The following is a 17,887-nucleotide window of genomic DNA, read 5'->3' as shown; positions in this document are numbered from 1 at the left end:
TTTCCTGGCGGAATTTGCTTTTTTTTGCGCTACAGGGAGTATTTAATCTGTCTGCAAAAGTAAACAGAAGAGGGGAGGGAAGTAGGACAATTATGCATTGTGAAAATGTGTATTTTACTAGCTGTGATTATACATATACATAGCTATGACACAAAACCAAATATATCATGTTATTTTGACAATATTTAACTTATTGTTCGCCTTTGGCTTACGCAAGTTTTTTGCGATTTGCAGACACAAGTACGAGCCCTGCAGAAAAAAGAAATTATAAATTCATTCAAATAACCAACTTACAGTTAGCTTTTTTGCGGGATTTCCATAAATAACTAACTTCTAATTAGCTATGACAAAAGTGACTTTAAATGAGTTATAAAGTCGTGCAGGAGTTATGCAGATGTTATCTTGAGTTTGTTTTCTTTACAACAGTGCAGAAAAAATTGTCAATCGATAAAAAATAACCCACCTGTAGTTAGCTTTTTTGCGAGATTTCTATATAATATATATGACTTGTAGTTAGTTACAAAAAGCTAAATTGAAACTAGTTGACGAGTAATGCAAGAGTAATGCAGGATATTGTTTTCTTTATACGCGTTTCTATTTAAATATCCGGCTCTTCGCGAATATTTTTCGGATTGAGGACAAATAAAAGGAAGATCGAAATGTCATATTATCGTTTTGAAGTTATGTCTGACGGAGTTCGAATATGGGACCACCTACAACAGAATATGTAAACAAATATGTAATGTAATAAATTAAATAAAGTAAATAAAAATAAATATTTTGTTTTTCCTATTGATATTTTATGTCGAAAAGTAGTTAGTTACAAGTAAGTTACATCAAATGCAGAGGTAACCACCCTTGACTATTTCGCGGCCATCGCCATAAAAATATAGTTAGCTTTCATCAAAGAAAATATACAGATAATAGTGACTTTTAGCTCCTTCCTAATCAACTTAAAGTTAGCTTATAGTTAGATACATTTCCTGCTGGGAAGTTTCTATGTAAATATCCTCTTACAAAAATAATTTCAATACACTTTTTTCTGCACTTCGCAGATTCTTTTTCGAATTCAGGACAAATAAAACAAAGATCGAAATTTTACATTATTATTTTGATGTTATGTCTGATGTAATTCAAATGTGGGACAACCTACAAAGGAACATATAACCAAATAGGCAAATATGTAATGCCAAATAAAATAAATAAAAAAATATAAAAAATAGACAAAATATTTTTTTATTGATATTTTATGTCCAAAAGTAGTTAGCTACAAGTTAGTTGACATCTAATGTCTAAAAAAGTAGTTAGTTACGGCCAAAGGAAATATATAGTTAATAAATAGTTACAACTAGTCGACTGCTAGTTAGTTACAAACTAGTCCCATTTCCTGCAGGGAATATATACATATATGTATGTTAATATATAATAATGACATGTTATATTATAGAACGAAATTAAGCAGAAAATAATTACAAAAAACGTTCGCTCTTTTCTTATTTTTCTAGATCACAATAATCTTTGGAGGCATTTTCATCACCGGCATGCTGGGTAATATTCTGGTTTGTGTTGTTATTGTACGACATCCTACCATGCATACAGCCACAAATTATTATCTATTTAGCCTGGCAGTTTCGGATCTAATATATTTACTTTTTGGTAAGTAAAAAAATGTAATATATTTCAATGAATTTTAAATAAATTAAAAAAAAAGATTTTTTTGTATATTGAATATATGTAATAAATGGATTCTTTTGAAATACAAAAACCATTTACGATGTTATATAAGTAGATTCAAAAACAAAAATTAACACAAATTTAATTAACATAATTTTAAAAATTTTCTAATAATATAAAAAACGCTTTTTATTTATTTATTTTAATTAACAAATTTAACAATTTAAGCAAATTTTTTACGTTTTACGTTTTACGTTTTCGTCAGTGTACTTTATATACTCATACGCCACGTTGTCCCCAATATATATATAGAATGGCGCTTACACATACGTTAGTGTTTGGCCGCGCTTCTCTTCCGGTTTGTGGCGTGCGCCTTGATCTTGTCCCAAATAGATGTACATAAATATATATTTACATATTTGTTCTGACAAAAATTTTTTAGATTAAACAATAATAAGAACCGTTGCAGTTTTTAGGCATTAAACATTTATTTCGTTTATTTGAGTAGCGTTTTTTTAACCCCGGTGTAAGAGTTGGAATATTTGGGCCAATATTTGTAATATATTGTTTCACATCTTGTGGAAGAGAAAAAGTTTTTGAGTTGAAAACTTGATATAATGTTCCATACGTCCTTCGACTTCAGATATGTACTTCCTGTATTAATATGTGTTCGAACAGCGGAATAAATAAGAAAATTATGTTACTAAGGTTAATGGACCATTTTGGTCCTTAGCATTTATTAGCAAGAATATGTTCTTGATTTGCAGTAGATTTGATCTCTGACCGGCGCTGGCAGAGCACACAATAGCACTGATCTTCTTACATACGTAACTTCGTCATACATATGTATATTACATTTTACATTAGATTTGTTGTTGCAGCGCCTGCAGAGACCACGCTTTTCGGCTGTGAGATCGATTGAGCCGGCGGATTTGATTGAGGAGAACAACTTATGCTCGAAACAGAACTTATTGTAACTTATTCTTATAACTAAGATCGTGGTAAAATTTGATTTAAAAGGCAATTAGACTATTATTGGCTTCTATCTGCCAAACCACGCCTAAGTCTTTTTTTTCAAAACTGTTGCATGCGGCGCGCATCTAAATTTCTGTAGCATTAACTCCAAATGCAAAATTTCATAGGATTACAGTCGAGTGATTACGGGGCCATTTGTCCTTGGAAACAAGTAGAGTGTTTTTTATTTTAATTTTAGAACGCTAAAAGGTTTAGATCGCCGATATAGTACATATTTATTATGTGACCGTTTAAATACCTAATATTCTCGTAAGTTACTTCGAAAAAGGAATAAAAAATGTATAAATTCATTTTAAGATATTTTATTTACAAGCGTTGTTTGAACCCAAACTGGTCACAGTGCACAAAAGTATACATATAACTAGTTGCACAAACGACAATCACAACTATTGCCAACATAATGAATACAGTCAATTAAATGCAAAACGAAAACAGAAAACTGATTAAAATTGCCTGCAATGTAGATTACGACATTGTGCTCATATGTAACTATTTATGTACATAGGTTTGTATGTATGTATGTACATATGTATTTGTATAAACAGTTTATGCAAATAAGTTGGAAAATAACAAATAAACAACAGTAATGTCACAGCGTCACTCAAATCAAATTGTAAAATTAGCATAACGTAATAACAGGCAGACATTGTTGCTTTAGACAGCCAACACATTTTACAGATAGCAAAAGGTTTGGCAACATAGTAGTACTTACTTATACGCAGACAATCTCCTAATTCATAAACACCACTGACGCGTCGGCAAGCTCTGCATAATCGCATTCAACTTATCTATGTACATAGACGCATGTCCTTGGCTAGCCAAGCACCGTTAGGCAAGTGTGAGGAATTTAAGATACAAGAAGAAATAGAGTTCTTGATGTTAATGAGTACCAAAATCTACATGCTCTTTCAAAACTAGCAAACATATATGTATTTTCACCTTCTAAAGGCTAAGTAGGAAGATTTTCACTAACCCATTTAATGAGCTAAGCAAGCATAGTAATATATGTATGTATGTATGTATGTATGTACATTTGTATGTACCATCTCGGATCAAAACAATGAATTTTGCCTCTTGCTGTTATGACATTTATACCAAGTATTTACTAGATATTATTACTGTTGCATAATCACATTGCCAAGAATTTAGAATTGTAAAATTATTTTCGTGCACACTTGAAGCCACGCGTATACTATTCATTTAAATGTAAATTAGCAAAATATATGCTTGAATTTGTGCAAACACTTCACCAGATTACCACATTCTTGAGACAATCAAATTTAATAGACAAGGCCTAGTAATTGTGTTCTCTTAATTGATGTAACTTGTTTCACACGAAAGAGCTTTAAAATAGAGGAAATTGTAAAAAGGTGAATTAAAGTAAAAAGGCGGTTTTCGGCATTTGCCATAGTCTATCATGGTTGTTTTTGTTAGCATGATTGGTTGTGTTTTTTAGCAAAAACAACAATCGTTTAACCATAAGCACACCTACAGTCTGCAAAAAAATTTCAGAACATTAAATTGTAAAGAAAAAAATTTCATTTGAGAAGCAAGAAAAAATAACAATTTCTAAAAATTAAATGAAACAAGTAATTTTTAAGCAAGAAACAAAACCGACGTCAATTCTCATATAAAAATTTAAGATTATCGTTATTTTCATCATGATCCAATGATCGCATCTAACCCAAATTAACTTACTTAATTACTTTTCGATGGAAATTCGAAATCGATTATCGTGGTCCAAGTTATGCGGTAACATACATAAAAAAAAAATAAAAAATAAAATTAAAAATATTCTCGTCTTTGTGAAGTCGGTTAAAAAAATATTATGTTTTTAAAACAATAAAATCTAAAAATTAATTAAGAATAGAAAAAATACAATAATTTTCTAGAAATTAAATGTAATTAAATTTAAATAATATGAGTATATATGGATCATTCCCCGTCAAAATGCATGCAGCCCAAGCCAAAAATGATTGAGACCCATTGTTATTAAAAAAATTTAATTCTTATGTAGAATCGAAAGTGTGCGCGGCTTGAAAAAAGCAATTTGTCGGTACCAAAATTACCATTTTCCGACCGGTTTTCAGAAAATTTTGCTATGAATCGCTAGTGAAAATCGAGATAAGCGACAAAAGCCATAACTAAATGTATATTTCTGGATTCAATAAATTCGAATTCGAAGTGAGATTGGAAAAATTCAAAATGGCGGATCCATATTGGATCTACCATTTATCACGGAAAGGTTAAAAACCAATGTTGTACATGGCGTATGAGTAACATTCTCATCTCTACTGAGTAACAATAAAAACTAATAAAAATGTATGGTGTTTTCATTTCTACCAAAAAATGTCGCATTTTCATTGTACCTTTCTATTTGCGCGTTCGATTGTAAAATAAGGGCAAACGGTGAGAAAATTTTGTTTTCGTTTGAATTAAGAACAGAACAGAAAAAAAAATTAAATTAAATAAATTTCCAAAATTTAAATGAATTTAAAAATTACCTTTTTTACGATAAAATCTACGGATTAAAAGAAAATCAAATTAAAATAAAACGATGTAAATTTAAGAAAAAAATTACCACAAATAATATTTTAAACAAAAAATACAACCGACAGCAATGCTCATTTACAATTTATTTCTTTATACTGCTAAACTAAGATTAGTACGATACCATCCTTGAGGTATTATCTTTCCGATAACAAAATAATAATCGAAAACGATTCAAATGTTTCAAAGTGATCCGTTGCCACGCACAACAAGGAATCCGTACGCATTTTTAACCTTGCTCCTGTAATTGAAGTCGGTCAAAAAATTCGCTGCCCGTAGAATCGAACCGCAGATATCTCGAATGGCACGCCAGGTTTCACTCCCTGCAAATACGTATGCAATTCTGGAAAGCTTTCTGCTGAGTCAGGCAGAATTCCTTTAGAACGGAAAGTCACCCAATATATGCAGGTGTCCCTCAAGGCAGTGTTCTAGGAGCCATATTGTACGTAATATACAATCGTGATTTGCCAATTGATGATAGTCTAACCACTTCAACGTTTACTGACGACACAGCTATCCTAAGCAATAGTTCAGACCCTAAAGAGGCTTCTTACAAGCTGCAAGAATATTTGAAAAAGTTAGAGCTATGGCTAGGTTCTTGGAGAATAAAGGTTAACGAAAGCAAGTGTGTTCAGACAACATTTACGTTTAAGAAAGAAACTTGCCCACCACTAAAAATAAACAGCAAGGCTACCACAAAAAGATAGTGTCAAATACCTTGGGATGACACTAGATAGAATACTTGCCTGGAAAAAGCATATAGAAAACAAAATTTCTCAAGCGAAACTAAAACAAGCAAGCATTCAATGGGCTATTATAGAACACAAATCTAAATTAAGCCTAAATAACAAGATGTTCCTTTTTAAATAATATGATGATTAAACCATGTTGGGCATATGGAATCGGGCTTTGGGGCACAGCGTGCAATTCCATTTTGATCAGAGTTCAAAGACTGTAGTCAAAAAAAATACGAATATCCACAAAGATCTTAATTAAAAATACGGTGCATGAGGACATAAGAGAGCTAAGCACCAGTTACTCAGCACGGTTAATCAACCATCCAAATCGACTAGCGAGAGCTCTTCTTAGCCCGAGATATGCAAGAAGACTAAAAAGAAAGGATTTCTCCGATATTATCAAATGATGCGCTATATAATAAATTTCGATGTTTGTAATATATCAATTTCGGCTCTGGAACTCGTCCTTTCAGACCGACTACCCAACACCAGTGTCAATGCGGCTCGGAAACTTGTCCTTTCCGTCCGAACACAGCCTACTGGCGCGGCGTGGAAACAAGTCCTTTCAGACCGCCTGCCCAGCACGATATACAGCGATCCTGCAGCTCGGATTCTTGTCCATTCGGACAGCCGCAACAACTGTAATAAATATATATGTATGAAAAAAATAAAAAAAAGTCTAAGCATTAACGCAGAAATTTTAAATTTAATAGTAGTTTGTAAGATTTGAAAACTTATTGTTAGTTTCGAAAGAAAAATTCAATAAATAAATACATATTGTACAAAAAAAAAAATAAAAAATTGTATATTAAAATATGGCTTATACTCTAGCAACCCCTTTTGAAACTAATTATGGAAATGTGTATGAAAAAATTAGGATCAGCAAGATCGTAAACTTTTTAATAAGAATTTCAAAAAAAAAAATCTGAAAACACTTTACATGGAAAAAAGCAAATTTTTAGTCATTTGAAATTTGCATATTATTATACAAAAATGGAATGGGCTATAAACTGCATGCCCGATTTTATCTAGAAATTCCTATTAAAAACTTTGCAATTTTGCTCAAACTTTTTTTTCCTAATTTTCGTACACAGTTTCATACTTGGCTTTAGGCCATATTTTAATACAAAATTAACAAAAAAAGTTTTAGCTCGTACGCAATTTTGTGAATACCAAAGCATTTACTGTTTAAATAAAAAAAAAAAAAATAGATGTCACTTATTCCTCTTCTATAAAATGCTTTAAAATGCCTGGGACTACTTCTTCACTGCTACGTTTTCAGCCAAATTTTCTGCCTTTTGGCAAATCTAAATATTGTACGCTAAAGTGTCACAGCTTCAGCTGTATTTTTTGTTAAATATTCAATTTACTAAAGATATTGCATAGCGACTATTTTTTGCAACGCCTAAGATTTATAGGCTTGCATTGAACGGCAATGCATTAAATTTTTATTGATTTTTTCATATAATCATATCGGTCGTGCCGACGCATACATAAATAATTTATACGAAAACTTTACGCAGCAGACTGCTTATATTTGTGTAAGCTCTTTTTAAATCTCCTTATTAGTATTTAAAGAGCGTAAATGCGCACAGGGGAAATGTTTGCGGTGATTTATGTACATATTTACATACATATTTACTTAGATAAGTGAACTTTTACGATTGCTTGTTTCACAAGTACTATTAAACAGAAAATTTTTCACCACCAGCTGTAAAGCCATAAGCTTAAAAACATAATCCGAAACCACAAAATTACATAATATTTTTTTTTCCCCCTCTTTATGGCGAAATTTAGGTTTACCTGCGGAAATATTTTTATATTGGCATCAATATCCCTACCTGTTCGGACTGCCCTTCTGCAAGATACGTGCGTTCATTTCAGAAGCGTAAGTACTTAATATGAATAATTTACATAAATACAAATGAGCAATGTGTATTAGCCCGGGTCGATCCACATGCGATAAAAAAAAAAAACTTTGCACTACCCCCACTAGTTTGATAGCTTACTTCGAGAGGATTTCAGGGTCATAAAAATTTGCATCCTTAGCGAATCCTAAACAAACTCAAGTCTTATTTAATGGCGTAGAAATTGAGTTATTTGAACTAAAATCCTCTTAAAGTAAACTGTAAAACTAGGTGGGTAATTGCAAACTTATTTTCACGATCCAGTCTAATGTGTATGTACTATTCATATACATTCACTACTTAAATTTGTTTTTTCATGCGGTTTATATTATGGTTTCATTTGAAATTTTTCTTAACCATAATTTATATTTTTTCTCCTTTTTCTTAGTTCGACGTACGTCTCCGTGCTCACCATCGTCGCCTTCTCCATGGAACGCTTCCTCGCCATTTGCCATCCATTGCATTTGTATGCGATGAGCGGCTTCAAGCGTGCAGTTCGTATTATTGCTGCCCTTTGGATTATAAGCTTAATAAGTGCCATTCCGTTTGGTCTGTGTACGGACATAGAGTATTTGACTTATCCCCTCAGTAAGTATGCCAATCATTTGTACAATAAATTTTATATTCAAATATTTTTTTTACCCCTTCCAAATGTGTTGAAAATTTTCAATTGCTGTCAAATTTTCTCTAGCCCTATTTAATAGCGTGTAAAAGTATTTGTGCTTAGATATGTATATGTATATATGGGTATATTTAAATCAGTTTTTTTCTCCTCTTCAAACAGCCGACGCAAAAATACCCGAATCCGCCTTTTGCAGTATGGTTGATTATCCTGAAAGTTTCCCTTTATTTGAGCTGTCCTTCTGCGTTTTCTTCGTTATACCGATGTTGCTGATTATAATCTTGTATGGCAAGATGGGCGCGCAGATACGTTTCAGCACCACGTTGCAATTGGGTAAGTGCAGCGAAAGTGCTCCTTAGAAACACTACATATTTAATTATAAAGAAAGCACAAGTTTCATATACAATTATTTCTAATGCTTTTACTATTTAATTAAAGTCTTCTCATATTTCTAATCCTTTTATCTCATCCTTTCATACAGGTGTTCAACAAGGCTCTATGCATCGTGAATCTCGACATCAACAGTCGCGTAAAGCGGTTATCCGCATGTTGGGTAAGTGACAAACGGAAGTTTCTATATTTACGTACATACTTTTCTATTAGGTCGACAACGAACTCAGGTGCGCACTTTAAAAATAAATTAGATATATGTACACTTTTCTTATCTTCTGTTAAGCATAAGGAAAAATACCTCACTGAGGCACCAGCGCACAGTGGTTCTAAACTATCATTTACTATTCATAATGCAGTGGAGCCTTCATTTTTCACTCAGTTTGATTACTTTTTCTTTTTAATGAAAGCTTATAAAATTTTCCAGAAACCAGTTGATCCCGATTCTTGAATTTCCACTGCCTTGTATTCAATTTTTTAGTGCAAAATGCTGGACAATTTGCAATTTTGAAGCAAATCGAATCTCCTGTTGCAGCTAATACATATTACATAATAATTAGTTGGGAACACGTGTAGGGCTCTCCCGAAACAAAAAGAAAAATAAAAAATGTTGTAAAAAAAGTTTTTATCAAAATAAATTTGTTTTTTTAGTTTTTAAACAATTTGGGGTATGCGCTTTTATAGATCTTGAAATTTTAGCATCATAGAATGAAAGTTTCAAGTGGTTAAGAGTTCGCGTTGATTTTTAATAATACATATACATATATAATTAGAATATAAACTACCCAACACGCAGATGTGCTCGAACAGTTAGAGAAAAAAATATTAAAAATCAACGCAAACTCTTAGCCACTTGGAACGTGCACTTTATTATACTAACTACCGGTTTCACGAAACCAATTTAAGTGAAATATTCTTTTTCTGTCAGTTTACATACTACTAAATTTTTTTTTAACTCCAATTGATTTCATGAAACTGGCTTTGAGATTTCACCATCTATAAAATGGCATACCGAAATTTTTTCTAAAAACTCACAAAAAAATTAATTTTGGTGAAAAGTTTTTTTTATAACATTTCAATTTTTTTTTGTTATTTTTTCGGTTTTGGTGAACCTTAATTTTGTTTTGGTTTTTATTATGTATTTTTTATTAACTGGAAGAAGAGAATCGATTTTCTTCAAAATTGCTACTTTTTCCGCAATTGCACTAAAAAAATTAATTCAAACATACAAAAGTTCAAAAATCGGGCTCAGCTAGTCTCTTACAAATTTTATAAACTTTCATTAAAAAAAAATAATCAAGTTGGTTGAAAAATCAAGCTTCCAGTGAATTATGAACACTAAATTCCAGGTTTTAACCACAGCTAGTGGAGCCAAAGCTTGTTCTATGCAACAAAAATTCTTGTGAACTAAATTCCTAAACTAATAAAAACATTTTCGAAATATAAACTGGATTCGTCAAACCGCTCGCGTGTAATACCCAAACTAAAGTAAACGTGGCAGCTCCCTTTGAGAATATCTTTTAATTAAACTTTTCTCAAACCTCTTTTGTTGGACACCCATAGTAAAATATTTTGTTAAACTTGTTAACTATGTAAATTTATTTTTACTTTTTGCACAGGTGGCGATCCTCTTAAAGGAGATTTTTTCAATTAATTATTTTTGAACTCCTTTTGTTTGGCACCCATGTTGTTGTGCTACTTTACTTAACTTAAGAATTAATAGATTCTAACTCTCAAAACAGTTGGCAACCTTTTTTAAAATATCTTCGAAATAAATCTTTTTGGAAGCCCTTTCAGTTCACATAAGTATACAGTATTGTAATATTTTGTTTGCCTTAGTTTTAAATTGATTTGAACTTCCAAAACAGGTGGAAACTTTCTTGTAAAAATATAGTATATGTTTTATACCCTATCTATGTGGCAACTTTCATTAAAATACATTTAGCGTGAAAGAGTAAGAAACATGCTCACAAATATTCATATTTATTATTCTAGTATAAATTTTTCCCCAATTAAAAACGATCTCATCCTGTCTTTTGCAATTTTACGAAAAAATTAATTTTTTCCCACAAAAACATTTTTCTATATTCCAGATTGTGTTTTGTCAAAACCTCAAAGTATTTAATTAGTCACACAATTTTCAGAAATGTATACTATAACAAGCGCTTTACAAAAATTCTTAAGCAAGGCAAACATATTTGCGCGTATGTATACGCACATAAATATATGAATATGTGCTAGTACCATACTATGAGTTTATTGTGCATTCCATTTAACTGCTGAATCTGTATGTATGTATGTAGTCTTCTAAATCGGTATTTCAACTGTTGCTGTTTGCCGGCCAAGAAATCCTTTTTCATGTTTTCAAAAGCCACAAAATAAACACTGGTACTCGAGTATGCCTCTATATATGCACAAATGTATATAAATTTCTATAGTGAATATGTACAAATATATATGTGTATGTACATTAGGGTTGTCCAAAACCAGTAAAGTCGCAATTGTAATGCTCTCACCACCTGGGATTGTTCTATATCGAAAAAAGTATACCGCGCTGAGCGCTTTGAGCGACCTCTAAATATTTCTTGATTTCAAAAAAAAAAGTAGGAACACATTTTTTTCGGTATAGAATAAGCGTTGGGGGTGAGAGCAATCAAATTCCGTCTTTACTTTTTCCCCCCAACATGCATTTTTGGACCACCCTAATGTACATGTATGTAAGTAAGTACAGTAGACTATCAAGAATGCTATAAGTTTCAAGGCTTTCTGCAAAAATTTTATTGTCAACCGCTAGCTCGTTTACGGTCAATAGCCGATGAAGAGCTTGTTGTCTGCGGTTAATATACAAATAAATGGGAGGTAATGACCATTAGAGGGATCCAAAAATTCACAGAAAATTCCACCTCTATACTTAAAACTCAAATTTTTGAAATTTTCCTGCTCGGGGGCTCGCCAGTATTATAGAAAAAGGAGAGGCAAAAAACTGTTGATGCTGCACAATCGACGCAAGCAAAACTAAAAAGTTTTAGTAGTATTTTTCCAGTTAAAGAAGATAGTAATGAAGAAGAAATTTTCGCGGACGTTGAGTAGACCCTATACTGTGAACTGTTTTATGAAGAAATCCGCATTTTTTATTTTGAAATCGGTTAAGATTCAATGGCAGTTGCAGCTCTTTTTGCAGCTGATTTGTTCGAAGTTCCGCTTTTCGTTTGCTTGCATTTATTCAAGGATTTAAAAAAAAAAACTAATATGCGGCACTGACACTTTTGCTAAGTGTTAGGCCGAGCTTCACTTCCAATTTGTGTCGTACGTCCTGATGTTATAACAGAAGCAGAGGGCTTACAATTTCACTCCGCCTCCAATCGGCAAATAGTTTTATAAGAAGCTTTTTCAGGAGGGGAGACGTTAGACTATTAGACGAATTTCAAGGATTATATTCGATTACTCGATTAAGAGTAATCTCGATTAAGAAAAGCAATGACCGTTAAATTTGCCAATTTACTCTCAACCAACCAACCGCCGCTAAAAAAGTTTCACTTCAAAAAAAAAAACACCTCACTTTTGTTACTCATGTCTTTAATCCTTATACATATAAACCATGTCCAGTCCTTACTAAAGTAAGTAGCAAGCATTAGTAAAGTAACTGTAGTAAAGATTTTATTTTATAGAGTTTTGAGTTGTGTCGTTTTTGCAGAGGTACGTCGATATGTACTTACAAATACGAAAAATATATTCAAAACGAATTAACCGTTATACAAGCATACATAAGTACGTGTACATGCCACACCTTAATCTCAAATCAATTTTCATCGCCTTTTTGTTCCATCTGCAACCGTGTCGATGTATATTCGTGTAAATATCAATTAGATTAACAAATCGCTTCGTTGCACATTTATTTAGCTATTTGAGGTATACATATACGTATTTATATGGATGTTGTTAAGTATTCGGCTATTATGCACATGTATACATACGGTGACCATTCGTCCCGTTTTGTGCGGCACAATACCGATTTTGAGAAAATTGTCCCGCTGAATATTTTTTTAAAAGTCGGGACGTATATGTGTCCCGATTCTTTATATTTGTGGCAGAACATTCGTTATCACAAAGAACATAGAATATAAAGGAGCCATGAACATTGCCATCTTTACATTCTATGATTTTTGGTTATGTTTTATTCTGTCAAACTGGTACTTCCTCTATATTGCAGCCTATCACACTTGGCTGGATTTTGTTTTAAGGTTTTAATTATTCTTTAAGTTTTGTTATTTTTTCATGAAACGATTCTAACTTGAGTTTAGTGGAATACTAGTTCCCTCAAAAAACTCATGGATATGAAAAATATAACCTGTAGCAAAGATATAAATAGGGAAGAGACATTTTAACATTATTTGGCTATTACCCTTTCGATTATTCAACATTTATTATTTTTTTATGAAAGTATAAGTCAAGTCAAAATTTCAAACGTTGTACAAAAATTAGCTAGGTTCGAGAAAGTTTCAGCAAAATGTTGAGTTTTTTAATTCGATTTTTTAGAAACATTCCGGGTATGCAGTTTTGTAGCCCATTCAATTAAAAGTGCAAATTTTAAATAGCTTGGACTTAGCGTTGATTTTTGGTAAATTTTTTTTTGTGGAAGGTATTGCTCATTTTCTCCATACAAAAAAATGTCGAACATACTTTGTATAGAAGAAAAAGCGCGAACAAAAAAAAAAGCCAAAAATCAACGGTAAGTCCAAGCTACATCAAACTTCCACTTTGAATTGCATGGGCATACTCAAAACAATTTTAAAAAATCTGTTTAAAATGTTTAAAATTTGTATCAGCATTTGTTAAAATTCAAAATTTTTAAATTTTGATTTACATAGTCTTTTTAGATAGTAAGCTTTATTTTCATTAAATATAATGAACATTTTTTAAACAAAGAAAAGTAGCCAAAACTTGCCAAAATGTCTCTTCCCTATTGACATTCTCGCCACCGTACAAATTTTGTGGTTTTAGAAAAATTTTATGCTCGGATTCGATGCATTACAAATGTCCCGATCTTTGTCCACAGAAATCTGGTCACCGTAATACTGTATACATGTATGTACATGCAAAGTGCTGTAGATGGAGCTGTAACTTTTAAAGTCGCTTCGATATTTCTTCAGAATAAATGTATGTGACTGGAAGATAAATAACATTAAAACATAAATATGAAAACCACAAACAAAGGTACGAAATTCTCACACAGAATTCTGAGAAACGTTTTCATCTAGATATTGTGTGGTCACTCGGAAGAATGAGGCAAATATTTAATCTTTTCATTACGAATTCCTAAATGAGAATTTTTCAACACACAAATTGATTCGTGGAATTAAAGTTTGAAATTTAGGAAAAACGGAAAGGAATTAAAACTCAGTATTCATAACTGAATTCTGCTAAATATTCATGTGCTCGTGGTAAACAAAAAGTTTGTCATAGATAGCTAAGTTTACACATCTCGTGTATTTTTTTGGCATTTTGTTTTGAGCAGAAATATCATTCAACAACACGTTGTGAGTGTTGAAATTTGCATAGTTATCTAGTTATTTCGTTTGATGGTTATCTACATGTTTATTTAGTTTATAGCAATGAAAAGCAGTAAAGAATAACAATTTTTAGCCAGATAACCTATCAACCGTTGTAGTAGAAGAGAGAGGCATACTGGCACCGTTGGAGAGCTTGTATTCGCTTTCGTTCGCTCACCTGAAAGTAAAACCAGTTGCGGGATTTTGTTAATGACTGCTGTTTAGGTCCGCCAGATGGCAAAGCGGTGATGGTGAAATGAGCGTGTTCTAGCAACCGATATGGCAGCGCAGTGATGGAAATAATGTTCTACGCTTTCAATGGTCGACAAAGCCCATTCTGCTAGCGTGCCCACCCATTAAGCAGTGACTTGCTATAATTCCGGTCACTTGCCTAAGGAGAATGAGTGACTGATATTTTTTCTTATCAAAGCTGGGCTATATTTGTCGGGTTGTCCCACACATCGGTTCTTCCTGCCATCCTTTATTTGCCTTCTCGACGAGGGGTGCCATATTTTGCAGGTAGATAATATTATGTTTTGACGTCAAACAGGATGGCTTCCTTCTTGTAAGCTCGTCTCCTATTCAGTTACCCACCAAACGAGGGTAGTAAGCTTATTACCTATCTTGTTAAGGACTTGTCTGCATTATAGCATTCTGACGGAGTTAATGCTTACTGTAAACAGTCTAATAGAAGATCCGATAAGCCAAAGTGCTGCCACTTTTATAACCGCGAGCTTTGCTTGAGCAGAGAATTCGAGAGACGTTCTTCTAGTGTATCCTGCTTCCAACACTAAGATTTTGTTTAGAGCGTTCCCTGAAGACGATTGTAGAGTTATCTTGGAGGACCAAGACCGAATGGTCTTTCCATTCACTCCACGAAATAAAACCGTGTGGCGAACTTTTTCTTTATATAGAAAAGCCGAATTGTGTAGTCTGGCGATCTGAAAGTATCGGGTGTTGCTTAGAAGATGGTGCGACCAAATATGGTGTATTTCCCTTTTGACATTGCGTTTAGTTAGGAAGAAACGATACCATGCAGATACCGTAAGAAAGTATCGATACCCGAAAAACATCGGATGTAAAGTATCGATACCCAAAAAATCTGGGGTCTAAAGTGTCGATATCTACTCGTGTCGGTACTTTTGGCTGTGAGGGTATTCCGTATGAACAGGTTTAAATTTAATTTTTTTAAGTAATAAATTAATCATCCTCGACGAAGCCTAAACTCCGAATAATAAAAGCTAATAATGAAGGAACTGAAAATAGATAAAATAACATAACACAGCAAAACTATATGATTAATGATGAATGGTATTGAACGGAGTTAATACCTTGGAAAAATTTACGAGAAGTTAATCTCGTTTAACCATAGAACCGTGAATTAGGTACTCAGTGCCCATATTCATGTTTGATGTTTATTTTCGGTTTTGCGACGTCGGAAATGGATTCCCTGATGCAAGAACAGCAAAAGTATCTGTTAAAAAAGTTCATTTCATACTGGTTTCAGGAAAAAGATTAACATTCATAAGTTGAGGGTCGCTGGCGTTTAAACAGCCCTAAGGCACTGGGCGATTTATATTAGTGGAGGAAAAAAATCCGAAGGAAAACTCGGCTTGGTTTCGGGTTTCGATACGAATATTTTTTTTCTATACCTACTCAGTGCTTGGTGCATAATTACTTGGTATCGAACGAAAAGTATCGAGTATGTACTTGTAATTACTCGTATCATTTTATTCCTACGTTAAGTCTTATAGCATTGCAGTTAGCCTAAGCCTTTCCGAAAAGGTCCACGGGCAGAAAGTTAAGAAGTGTTTCCATGGATTCAGTCGGCGTGAATGGCAGTGCTCCTGTGAGAAGCATGTATGCTTTCCTTGGCGACTTTGGAATTAGTGAGCGACTATCCCCAGCGATTTCCGCAAAACTGTAATGCCGTAAAGTAAGATATGACATGCGACTGCTGTTCGATAATTTCCTCACTCCCCACCCTTCAACGTTCCTCTAGAAATTTTATGGTGCTGGCAACTCCCTTTAACACTTTACTATCTCGGTGATCTCTTGCTGTATTGCTTGGTCTATATATGGGCGTTCCGTACCAAAACGGACGAGGCTCACACTTCATGTGTTTGATTTGTCTCAAATTTTTGAGGTTGAGGCATAAACATAAATAATAAATAAATATAAAGTTTGAGCTTTATTAATACATTTTTAAAAACTTTACAGCACAAAAATAACAACAAATCCATGTAATACTTTTCTAAATATCTCGAGAACGGGGCGACAAAAAAAATAAGAAATATTACATACAAATTTATTTATAAAAAAAAAATAGTTTTTGAAAATATGCCATCTCAAAAAAAAATTGGAAAAATTATAGTGGTAGCTCTGATTAGTGCCCAAAATTTTAGTATAGTACAATAACTTGAGTTATGATTTTTTTTTTTTAAATCGAAGTTTAGTAAAATGAGTACGTTACAAATTTACAAATCTTTTCAATTGTTTTTAGAATTTTTTTGAGTGTGCAGTTTTGTAGCCCATAATATTTTAGAATAATAAAGTGCAAATTTTAAGCTACTGCAAAATTGCGTTGATTTTTAATATTTTTTAAACTGACGGCTTTTTCCCCTTTTTTCTAATGCAATCGCTTAAAACTTGCTCTTTATTATAGTAAAATTTATTTAATGGGCTACAAAACTGCACATTCAAAAAAATTTAAAAATTTGTAAATGTACTCCTTTTACTCAACTCTGGTGTAAAAAAAAAAAATCATAACTCAATTTAGTGTAGAGTGCACCCCTTAGTAATATACTTAATTATTGCACAATACTCATAGCTATCATTGTAATTTTTATACCCGAGCGCACTTGTGCACAAGGGTATATTAATTTTGTTCACATAACGGTTGTTTGTAACAGCCAAAACGAATCGAGATAGATATAGACAAATGTATACATAAATGATCAGGATGAAAAAAGAAATCGATTAAGCCATGTCTGTCTGTCCGTCCGTCTGTCCGTCTGTCCGTCTGTCCGTCTGTCCGTGTACACGATAACTCGAACAAAAATTGAGATATCTCAACGAAATTTGGTATGTAGGTTTCCCTTAATCCAAGGTGGGTTGGTATTGAAAATGGGCGAAATCGGACTTTAACCACGCCCACTTCCCATATAACGGTAATTTCCAGAAATACGAAAACTGCGATATTTTAGTAACTACTGAAGATAATTCACTCAAAATTGACATTTACAATAATTTTTAGACGAAAAATAAGAATATTATAAATTTTCGGAAAATGGGCGTAGCCACGCCCACTTACGGTTACATGTGTATATCTTGGTAACCGCAGCACCAATTTCTTCCAAACTTGGCACAGTTGTTAGCCTTCGCATAACATACCAAATGGCCGAAAATTTTTAAAATCGCTCA

The 17,887-nt window shown here is 32.8% G+C and overlaps 1 protein-coding gene across 1 annotated transcript in view; it reads left to right on the top strand.

The window, feature by feature from the left end:
• The window catches only part of LOC118747132 (neuropeptides capa receptor-like), a 43,588-nt gene that overhangs the window by 22,337 nt on the left and 3,364 nt on the right, over window positions 1-17,887 (top strand). Inside the window, exons 2-6 of the mRNA XM_036481120.1 lie at window positions 1,506-1,656; window positions 7,794-7,884; window positions 8,292-8,491; window positions 8,688-8,858; window positions 9,007-9,078. Coding sequence (XP_036337013.1) covers window positions 1,506-1,656; window positions 7,794-7,884; window positions 8,292-8,491; window positions 8,688-8,858; window positions 9,007-9,078 — 685 coding nt within the window. The remainder of the gene's footprint in view (window positions 1-1,505; window positions 1,657-7,793; window positions 7,885-8,291; window positions 8,492-8,687; window positions 8,859-9,006; window positions 9,079-17,887) is intronic.

This window comes from Rhagoletis pomonella, unplaced genomic scaffold (assembly GCF_013731165.1).
Source record: "Rhagoletis pomonella isolate Grant_MI unplaced genomic scaffold, Rhpom_1.0 Rhpom_scaffold_00011, whole genome shotgun sequence".
Lineage (NCBI taxonomy): Eukaryota > Metazoa > Arthropoda > Insecta > Diptera > Tephritidae > Rhagoletis > Rhagoletis pomonella.
Note: the sequence above shows the minus strand (reverse complement) of the source record. Positions and strands in the feature narration are given on the sequence as shown.